The sequence below is a fragment of the Chiloscyllium punctatum genome, chromosome 40 (assembly GCF_047496795.1).
Source record: "Chiloscyllium punctatum isolate Juve2018m chromosome 40, sChiPun1.3, whole genome shotgun sequence".
Taxonomy (NCBI): domain Eukaryota; kingdom Metazoa; phylum Chordata; class Chondrichthyes; order Orectolobiformes; family Hemiscylliidae; genus Chiloscyllium; species Chiloscyllium punctatum.
Window position 1 is genome coordinate 7,625,299 of NC_092778.1, and position 11,572 is coordinate 7,636,870.

General features: G+C 41.2%; 1 protein-coding gene across 1 annotated transcript; it reads left to right on the top strand.

The window, feature by feature from the left end:
- Positions 1 to 7,693: 7,693 nt before the first annotated feature.
- On the top strand, positions 7,694 to 11,264 carry LOC140464326 (ATP-sensitive inward rectifier potassium channel 12). Its single transcript, XM_072559266.1, has one exon. The coding sequence runs from the start codon at positions 7,741 to 7,743 to the stop codon at positions 9,037 to 9,039; it is 1,299 nt and encodes a 432-aa protein (XP_072415367.1). The 5' UTR covers positions 7,694 to 7,740; the 3' UTR covers positions 9,040 to 11,264.
- The last annotated feature ends 308 nt before the right edge of the window (positions 11,265 to 11,572 follow it).

Consider the following 11,572-nt stretch of genomic DNA (forward strand, 5'->3'; position numbering starts at 1 on the left):
TTACTAAGTCTGTCAAAATAAAACTGACATGAGAGACCTGAAATAATAACTGAAGAGGCTTGAACTACTCAGCAGGTTTATCAGTACCAGGAGGAAACTGAGTTCAGGAAGTCGAGTTGTACAGCTGGAAAGTTAAACATCACTTCCCTTTCAAGTACTGATCAATTTGTCTTGAGATTCCAAGGGACGTTGAAACAAAATTGTTTCATAAAATACCTGATCTGAAACCTGATAAACATAATCAAGAGAAAACCCTTTCGATAGCTAATTCTCATTGTGTAGAATAACAAGTACTGAATGCTTGCCCTTTTAATACCAATGTATAATAAGAGAAACTTGGTTTTCTATCGTACTTTTCACAATCTCAAAAGCCCGGAGTTAAATGAGGCAGATTCAACCATGTGTTTCTAGAGGGTACTAAAGGAACACTTGAAGAGAGCAAATTTGCAGAGCTTTGAGGTGATGGTGATTTGGTCTCCTGAGAGCCAGAATGTACATGATGAGCAAAATAATCTTCTTCTATGCTGCGGCCACAATATTATTCTACGAAATACTATGGTTTTCAATGTTTAGGCACTGGCTGAGGGATAAATGTTGGTCAGGACACTAGTTTTTTTCAAGCAGTGTCGTGGAATCTTTTATGTTTAGTTTTAAAAGCAGTCTTATTAGAAAGGTACAAAAACAGAAATTGCTGGAAAAGTTCAGCAGGTCTGGCAGCATCTGTGAAGGGAGACATCAGTTAACGTTTTGGGTCTGGTGACCCTTCCTCAGAACTTACCTGGAAGGTACTAGTTCCAACAATGCACACAACTTCAGGACTGCACAAAGTTGGGATCATTTTGGCTGGGACATGAACCCAAAGCCTTCTGACACTCGATCAGTTTGGAGCTTTGGGATGACACTTCAAGAGTGCTGTAATTCATTGACTGTAAATTGCTTTGAGGTGTCCTGTGGTCATGAAAACTGTTATATAAGAGCTAGTCCTTTCTTTGTTCTGCACCTAAGATGCCGCAGTAGATGTTGAATCATCATGTGTTAAACTCAGGGCTTTGTGTTTTATTCATTCTTATTTCAATTGAATCACCGGAGAGCAATTAAATTAGCTTTGGTGCAGCCATCATGTCAGCTGTGTTTTAAATCCTGATTAAGGTGGCCATTCCTTTTCATAAACAAATGCAAAAGATTAAAGAAAGTTTTTTTGTGAAGCAACCCCTTCCCCTGAGCACCTGGCACTATTAAAGGTGTAAAGGATTTTAGGATCTGTGTCAAAGAGGAAGAAAGGCAATTTTACTCCTGTAAGATTAACTAGATTCAATTTAGTGAGGTAGCTGCCTTTAAATGGCTGGAATTCAGGTGTTCCTGAAAATTTCATATTTTTTATTTCTAATCAGCTTGGGTGCAGTTAGTCAACAAAAGCCAAAAACTGTGAATTTGGAGAACCAATGATTTAGGAACTGGCATAGTGACATGTTCACACTTCTAATGGTTTCCAGTTATAGTTCCTGTCCCGAAGCAATTCAAAAGAAAGAAAGACTTGCATTTGTACTGCACTTTTCATGACCGATGAATATTTGATAGCACTTTACAAAGAATGAAGAACATCTGAAGTGTATTGACTATTATCAAACAGAGAAGGCACAGTGGTTAGCATTGCTGTCTCACAGCACCAGGGTCTCCGGCTCGATTTCAGCCTTGGGCGACTGTCTGTGTGGAGTTTGCACGTTCTCCCTGTGTCTGTGTGGGAATCCTCCCACAATCCAAAGATGCGCAGGTCAGGTGAATTAGTCATGCTGAATTGCCCATATTGTTAGGTGTTTTAGTCTGAGGGAAATGGGTCTGGGTGGGTTACTCTTCAGAGGGTCAGTGTGGACTTGTTGGACCGAATGGCCTGTTTCTACACTGTAAGTAATCTAATCAATAAGTGCAGATCAAACTTCCACACAGCAACATTGTGTCAGTGACCAGATAATGTTTTTTGTGACATTAAGGAATAAACTTTTGACCAAGAAATGGGGATAACTTCCTTGCTTTCCTTTGAAGTAGTGCCATGGATTTTTCATATCGCTCCTTGTATCCATTCAGGAAGGATTGATTTGCTGTTTCTAAAAGATAGGCTATCATTTCTGCAATGTTGTACTGTTGTGTCAGCTTTGAATTATTTTGTGTGTTCAAGCCCTGGATTGGCATTTCAACATGAACCCTGTGACATGAAGGCGAGCCACAGTTAACATTGAGACACTGAGCTAAAGGTACTTTCCATAAGGAAATGGGGAAGAAAACACTGGGCAGGAATGAATACCCACCCCCATGGTAAGGCGGGGAGGCATTTAATAGGAGTGATAGTGACAAGTGGGAATCCCACTGTCTTCCCCATCCACCTGCAATTAAGCTTGTAGTGGGAAGACCTGTAGTTAGTGGTCCCTTACCTTCCCTGACAATTGACACCTTTAAGTGGGCAGTTAATCCAAGTTAAGGTCCTTATCCCCTTACTGCTGTTACTAATCTAGCAGTGGGGGGGGTGGGGGAAAATTATGGGGAGCCAAAAGACAAAGCCAGGGTCACTTGCTGGCTCCTGGTTGTGTTGTTCAAAGACACTTGGTGCTTGACTGAGGGAGCTGGCAGGAGCAGAGGCCATGGGACTACTGAGAGCCAGCTCTCTCCCTTTTCTGCTGATACCCCAAACCCCCTTCAAGAGAAGCTCCACCTGCTGCCATTACATATCTGCATGCTTCGCCTCTCCATGAGCTAATTGGCTTGGCAGCTCTCAACAGGCCTTGATTCTGGGGAAGGCTGGTCAGTCAAATGCATGATTGACACTTAATTTTGTGGCACCTCCCTGAAAAGAAGTGATGTAAGGCTCTCACCAGCACTTCAGCACGCAGACAAGGTATCTGCTTCCTCCATGAAATACCAATTAGGGATCAGCAAGAATGCATGACATTGGGTTGACAGAAGACTTGGACCATCTCACGCACTTGTCTTTCTGAACTAAGGGAGTTCAGGAATTCCATAAAGAGAAGAAATGAGGCAACCAATAGAGATGTTACTGTTTCCCTTTCTTTTTAAATGAAAATGAAAACAGCCTATTTTTGTCACTGGAATTCATGAGTCAAAGCTTTATTAAACCCAACTGGATGAATGCAGTCTGGTCTTTACTGCTAACTAAGGAGTTGACAACAATGTTCATTATTAAACATGAACAAAGATTAGGCTTGATTTTTGATCACTCAGAATAAGTATCCAGTTAATGCAAACTTGCTGTAAACTCATCACTTGGGCAAAATATTGAAGGAGTTTTGATGCAAGTGGAAATTGGAGTGTGAGAGAGGCTGGGTTGGTTAGAATTGCTCAGTTGCCCAAACCAATTTATATCTTCATGGACTAGAGTCAACGCCCTTCCCCACTCTGAGTATCTATGGCCCAATTGAAGTTGCCCAAAGGTAATTGAGTCGTTATGGGGGAAGACTATGAATGCATGGGAAATCTCCTTCCCAGAAGGATATTAGTGTTCCATTTGGATTTTTAAAGCCTGCAGCTTGCATGCTCGTTTATTTCTCAGTCTGACCTTAAATGATTTTTTAAAGGAATTTGAAGAGTCATAAGCTGTTACTATTTAACTGCACAACCTTCAATTGATATAGTCTTTGTCACAGTAATACATCTCAAACTGCTTCACAAGAGTGATTCTCGAACAAAAGATTAACATTGAGCTACCTGAGGAAATATTAGGATAGGAATTTGATTCAATCATTGGTCAGAGAGGGGGAGAGAGAGGTTTTAAGGACCATCTTAAAAGGAGAGAGAGATAGAGAGGGAAATAATTTCAAGGAGGAAATTCAGCAGTTCAATTTTCTGCTTCCTAGAGGAACAAGGGAAACAGGTGGATGAGAAAATTTGGATGCAAGTTCCCAAGCCACTAACGACTTTGACTTGAAATATATCACCATTCTTTCACTATCACTAGATCAAACAGCTGGAACTCCCTTCCTAACAACATTGTGGGTGCACCTACACCACAGGGATGACAGTGGTTCAGGAAGACAACTTCCCAATATCTTCTCAAGAGCAGTTAGAGACAGCCAATAAATGTTGACCTGGTCAGCAAATCCACATTCTATGGACAAACAAAAACAGATAAAGCAGCTATACAAAACCCACTTGCTTATATAACTAATGCAATCCTGGGAGGACAATTTGCTGATCAGTCTTTCCATTGAAAGGTTTCAAAGTTTTACAGCTTGACCTTTATTGAATCTTCAGCTGATTTATTTGTTCCCACATCTTGAAATCTTCCAGTTGTCAGCTGCGTAGTGAGATTGTCAGATTGCTCAATAAACCTCATCATAAGAATCCCAGTGTGACTGCTGTAGAAGATACTCTGGAAATGAGCAGTGACTCTGATATCCTGAGACTCTGACTTGCCAACGCTAGGAGTTTACAGGTGGTCCTATGGGCAGCAAAGCCTAGCCCTTTAAGACAGCACGGAGCAGATAAGGGCTGTCAACCCTCAAGGCTTGTCCTCAAGACCCCAGGAATTAAAGGTTAATTTCCAGGACACTGCTATCATCAACTCTGAAAGGAAAAATCATATGAGAATTGATTTTTTAATTTAAAAACTTTGCTTATTATTGGAATATTGGTGATGTGAAGAATAGGCTGCTTGACAATTTAATAATGATCCAATTGGCTAATGCACAACATTTTCAATTCCCAATTGGCTGTGAATTACTTGTTGGATTACCATGGATTAACATGGTGGGGGACCAATGACAGAATAGAGGGGCCGGCACAGTTGGAGGCATGGGATCATCTGATGCCAACCCTAAGAATACACCCAAATAGAGTTAGCAACCTTTGGACAGGCAGATATACTTGTAGTGACATAGGCTCACCAGCAAGGGGAATGAAGAATGGGCGATAACTGCTGGCCGAGCTAACAATGGGCATATCTCAGGAATTAATTTTTAAAAAGCCTGTTTGCCTCCAGCAAATCAGTGTGAAATCTGATAGAAACAAAAACAGAAATTGCTGGAAAATCTCAGCAGATCTGACAGCATTTGTGGAGAGAAATTAGAGTTAATGTTTCTGGTCCAGTGACCTTTCTTCAGAACACACCCACATTGAAATGATGTCGATCAGTGCCCTCCAATGTAATCACCGGAACGATAGCTAGCAGATACCTGGCACTGTGATATTTGGAGAAGTTAGTTTTAAGCTCTGAAAATGATTTAAATACAATTCTGAGACTGACTGAATAAAGTGTCCAGGTTCTGGGAAGTTTCTAATAAGAACTGCAGTGATTCGGCACAATTTCTATGCACATTTGAAGTGTAGCCAGTGTTGAAAATGTGGCGGGAGATTTGTACATAGCAAGTTTCCACAAACAATAATGTGATATTGATAGATGATCTGTTCTTTCAGTGGAGTTCGTTAAGGAATAAATATTGACCGGAAAACACTGCTATACTGCCATTAGATTGGAAAAACGCTGATATAACCTTAGTTGATTATTATATTTGAAAGATGGCAGATTGAGAGTGCGGTACTGTATACTGCACTGGAGTTTCAGCTTGCATTTTGGTATCACCCCAAGTCAAAGGCAAGAGTGTGACCCACTGATCCACAATTAATGGTTTAAGCTATTGACTCTTCTAGACAAAGTCAAGATCAACCCCAGAGTGTCAAATACGAGGCATGTTTTGACAATCCCTTTTCAGTATTTTGCACTGTTGAGGTTAAAGCTGAGGCCACTCACTGCAACAGATTTCAGCTTTATTCTGAATTTAGATGCGTGATACCGGATCTGAGAGTGATTGATGCAGACCTGATGTGGAAAAATATTCCAATCCCCCAGTGCAGTGAGCACTATAATTCACAAATAATAGAGAATTTTGTCTTAGAGAAAAAAAATAGATTTGCTGTCAAAAATCATTACTTTGTGAAGAGCAAGTGACTTTTTTTTATATAAATATGTTTAGGAAGTCATGATGATTTGGGGCACATTCGATTCAAGGACGCTAAAAGTTGTAATTTAGAAAACAAAATGTATGAAAATCAGTTTATGGCTTGAAACCCTCACAGGGAGCACAATCTCAATGCAATAAAACTCTCTCTAAAGCAATTGTAAAAAATTGTTCCTGCTATTGAGTTGATAGATAGCAAACTGAAAAGATAATATTATCTCCAAAATAAATGAGTTCTTAGCCCTTTGTAAAACAGAAATCAGAAATGTACTTGTTGTTAGCTGCTCTTGAATTACTGAATGCAAAGTTATTTGCATTACATCACTTACCACACAATGTCATGGGACTCTGATGTACATAGTGTTTTATTTCTGCAGTTCTCAGTTACAGGCTTGTCACTGGTGCAGTTTTGGTCCAAACTGGCAAACCAAATGCCAATATTTAGTTCTTTTAATAAACAGTTAAAGTTACTTATATTCATTTTTATGTATGTATTTTCTCCCCTCATGAAACATGGGAACAGGAGTAGTTTATTTAACTCCTCAATTCTGCTCTACCATTCAATCAGACCATAGCAGCTCAGTCTCAATTTGCCTGTCTCTTATCCATATCCCCTGATACCCTTAACTTTATCAAACCAATATCTTTCAAGTCACAATCTTCAAAGCTTTGTGAAGGATTGACCTTGCTAAAAGAACAGAGAAACAACTTTGCTCCCAGGTGTTTGCCAAAGGGACAATTCAGCCATTGCCAAGAACTGCACAGGAGTTAAATCAAGACTCTTCCATTGATTTTTGCTGGAGGTGACCAAAGTGTGGACGTACATTCCTGTCTCATTTCTCTGTTTTGTATATCCCTCTAACAAAACGTTATAGAATTAAACAGTCTTGAGGAGTTGAGATGCTGCATTTTGTTCATGGAAAGCAGCACCTGGCCCATTGGAGCTTTGCTGGCTAATTCTTTGTTTCTGAAATTTTGTTTAAATTCTTACACAGCTTAAAAAACCAATGCAAATGAAGTGAAAAGTCCAATTCAGCCTATTACAAGTATACTTTTATACACAGTGATAAGACAAATCAGCTTTGGAGTCCTGAAACTTGAGCAGAGATGTACTTTGGCTGCATAATGAAAAGTTACCCCTTAAACCTGACTGCTTCCCAGTGCTGAATTGCATTTCTCTTGGACTGAGTACATACCTTTCAGATCCTGATCTTGTTCTGCTTGCAACCCTTCAGCAAGGCTGCCTATTGCTGAGTGTAAACCTGTGTTCAAGAGGCTCGGGCTGGAGTCGGAGGGGGGTGGTACCGACTTTTACGGTTAACCAAATCCTATGGGAGAATTGGGGTAGTGCCTGGCAACAGTGGCACAGGTTAAATGGAGAACTCTGAGGCACCAATCCAGATCTGAGTACATGACTGGAGCAGATTTTGAGGAGCTGACTGGTCTACTTGTGTTCCTACGTTTTTATATCTAATAATTCCATTGACCTCAATCGTAGTGATGGAAACCAAAACTCCACTGACGTTTTTTTAAAGAGTGTAACATTTGCATTTGTATATATTGCACATATTAAACCATGATTGTTTCTATTTCAGGGTGTTACGCTGAGAAGACAGAGTGAGCCAAGCTGCCTGGACTCTCTTTTCAGTTGTCAGAGACTCTACGTTGTTGATTTATTTTTCCCTGGGGGGGGTGGGGGGTGGGTGGGGGGCTGGGGGCCTTGGGCATTCAGCAAACGGGGCCCCTCAGCTGAACAACTCCTGCTCTGCGGACAGGAATGACTGGTGTCCGTGATAACCGCTACAGTGCTGTATCCTCAGAAGAAGACGGGTTGAGGTTGTCAACCATGCCAGGGATCAACGGCTATGGCAATGGGAAGATCCACACCAGGAGGAAGTGCCGCAGTCGCTTTGTGAAGAAGAACGGCCAGTGCAATGTCCAGTTTGCGAATATGAGCGACAAGCCCCAGAGGTACATTGCTGACATCTTCACCACGTGTGTGGATGTCCGCTGGCGCTACATGCTGCTGATCTTTTCACTAGCCTTTGTCATTTCATGGTTGGCTTTTGGCCTGGCCTTCTGGCTCATTGCGCTGATACACGGTGACCTCGAGAACCCTGCTGGTGACGACACTTTCATGCCCTGCGTTTTGCAGGTGAATGGATTCATCGCTGCCTTCCTTTTTTCCATTGAAACCCAGACAACCATCGGGTACGGTTTCCGCTGTGTGACGGAAGAGTGTCCATTGGCGATCTTCTTGGTGGTCTTCCAGTCCATCGTAGGTTGCATCATAGACTCGTTCATGATTGGTGCCATAATGGCTAAGATGGCACGGCCGAAGAAACGAGCCCAGACGTTACTTTTTAGCCATAATGCGGTTATAGCCATGAGGGATGGCAAACTCTCTCTTATGTGGCGGGTTGGAAATCTGAGGAAAAGTCACATAGTGGAAGCCCATGTCCGGGCTCAGTTAATCAAGCCACGGATAACTGAGGAAGGAGAATATATACCCCTTGACCAGATTGACATTGACGTGGGTTTTGATAAAGGATATGATCGCATATTCTTAGTTTCCCCAATAACTATTCTCCATGAGATTGATGAGGAAAGTCCACTGTATGGTATTAGTAAGCAGGACCTGGAGATGGCAGATTTTGAAATAGTGGTAATCCTTGAAGGAATGGTGGAAGCTACGGCGATGACCACACAAGCTCGCAGCTCCTATTTAGCCAGTGAGATTCTATGGGGCCAGCGATTTGAACCAGTGCTGTTTGAGGAGAAGGACCAGTATAAAGTGGACTATTCACATTTCCATAAAACCTATGAGGTGCCCACGACCCCTCGATGCAGTGCCAAGGAACTGATGGAAAGCAAGTTCCTCGTTCCCAGCACAAACTCCTTCTGCTACGAGAATGAGTTGGCTTTCATGAGCAGAGATGAGGATGACGAGGGTGATGATGATGACAGTAGGGTCTTGGATGATCCAAGCCCAAACAGCAGTCGACATGAATTTGATCGATTACAGGCAACTTTAGCGTTGGATCAAAGGTCTTACAGAAGAGAGTCTGAGATATGACCTTTGACTGTTATAATGACCTTTTATTTTTCTCAAATGTAAGGAATGGGATACCAATCATCACGAGTGCCATAAAGGATTTTAAAGCTTGCATAGAATTAGGAATTTGATTGTAATGGTGGAGGGAATTCTCACATATGAAGTCTATCTGAATGGTAAATGAGTTAACATTCGATGTGAGTAAAGATAGAATTATTACTGTCATGCTTTTTAGAAGATTATGTAACATTGATAATTACCTTCCAATGGATTAAGACTTAAATGTAGAAGGTCAAGGGATTGGTTTGAGGAAGACATTGGATCCAGTGTTGTTGGTGATGTGTGCAACAATGAGCTTTAAGAAGAATAGAACTAGAACAAAATCATGTTTAGACTTGCAAATAGGCAATTTCAACTTGTCAGACCAGATTTAATACTCCTTCAGGGGTTTCTGTTTTCACTGTTTTGACACTTTCCTTTGAAAGAAGGTATCTTTGTACCAGCTGGCAAATGAACAGAGAGCAGAGATGGAAACTAAACCCTGCATCGATTCAGCCACAGAGTGCACATGGTTGTATGTCAGCAAGCACAATTACCTGTGCACTTCACTGGTATGCAGAGGTGAAATTGGATGAGGTGAAAATTGCGCAAAGCTCCTGAGGCATACAAAAGAATATGTCATTGCGCTCGAGGTGTCACATCAATGTCAGTCAAGCAGAATACATTTTTTGTAAAAAATAAAGTTCTTTATCTTTAAATACAAAATGCTTCACAAAATTATACTATTGTACAGACCCAGCCAGACTGAGTGCTATTATATATAATGTATATGCCTAGCTAAGGAGAGTGCTGATCCCATATATTTTATATATAGATACATGCATATGCACACACACATACACACACACATATGCAATATGTACACTGTACAGTTGGGAGGATTAGTGTTCTACACTGTATAGACTTAGCCTGGCTGAGTGCTATGGTTAATTACTATCAGGGGGTAATTGAAGGGGAAGGAATACCTGGAGGGATAGCATTTTTCCACGTTAAGATGGAACTAAAAGGAATTCAGCAAGGAACAACTCCCAATGTGCAGCATCAGTGGATGGGAGCGGAGGGTGGAATATTGGCCATTCACTGTCATCGCTTTAAGTCTACATTCTCCTCTAACAAGGCCCTGTTCTGTGTATGGGGGAAACCACAGAATTACTCCTGTGACGTTCAGGCTAGAATTTTGATTGGTAATTGTTTTTTTTACAAAAATACCAAATTGCATGGAAGCACCCAGAGTGAGGTGCTCCACACTGCCAGGCTGCTTTGGTGAGTCCACCAGTGAGGTGAGCACCTTCACAACCAAGAACAACTTCCTAAAGAGCCAAGATGACCGTGATTTCAGAGATGAGTCACAAGGCTCTGCAAACCCACACCATCAGCTGAAAGTATAAGTTTCCCAACTAACTTTATACTGGTGTCCAACAGAACAGTCTGAATTCCTGATTCCCACCAATTTGTTTTTAAATTGTCTTCAAGATTCAGGCAAGGTTGACATCTAATGCCTATCCCTTACCATTTGTGAAGATGGGATGAGCCACCTTCTAGAACTGCTGAAGTCTATGTGGTGAAGACTTTCCCCACAGGGCCAAGGCTCCTGCTGAATCACTTTAGAATGCTGTAGGCCTTTTCGTAAAAACCATTAACTGAAAATTCAGGTGAACAATGCGTAGATGAGCAAGTACTTTAAACTAAGGTGCTGTTTCCCACCAGGACTTTCCTACCCCTTTGAGGTTTTTGTTGATTTTAGTGCACTCTTTAGCATTTGCAATGCCTTCTGGGAAGGCACAGTCTTTGACACCTGTTGTGTGAAATCCTTGTACCTACTATAGGGGTGTGATACCACTGGGATGTTTGTGGCTTGTCTCACACTAGGTAACCATGGTGACAGCATCATCAGCTTCTCTGCTGCAGCCTTGCACCTGTAAGACTGAATTAATTGCTTTAACTATCTTCGATTGTGCTAACCAATCTTCTTGTTTTGGACGTAGCTAATCAGCTTAACCTTGCAGTCCCGTTATTTTGACTTTCCTCCTTTTCTCAATTTTTGCGATATGTCTCAGCATAGAAGCTTGTGATTAAAAAAGGTATTTCTCTTAAAGGGATAAGGTGAACTTTGACCTCTGTAGAAGTCTTCCTCTTCACCCAGATTGTAAATGTAAAGAATGACTCTGGGTTCTGTTTTATTTTATTGGGTGATCAAAGAATTTATTAAATTAAAGAATTCTAATACAAATTGACATTTGTCTTTTTTCAGAAATACTAAAGCATCAAATGGCGGAAGAGATGATTTGTTAAAGTTCTGATAAATGCCCATTGAATAATACTATACATGACTGAGATGGAAAAGGCCATAATCATAGTTCAACCAAGTAAAAAGACTTCCAGATTGCTTCATAGGGTCATACAGCATGAAAGCATTCCCTTCAGTCCAACCAGTCCATGTTGAACATAATCCCAAACTAAGCTTGTTTCCACCTGCCTGCTCCTGGTTTACGTC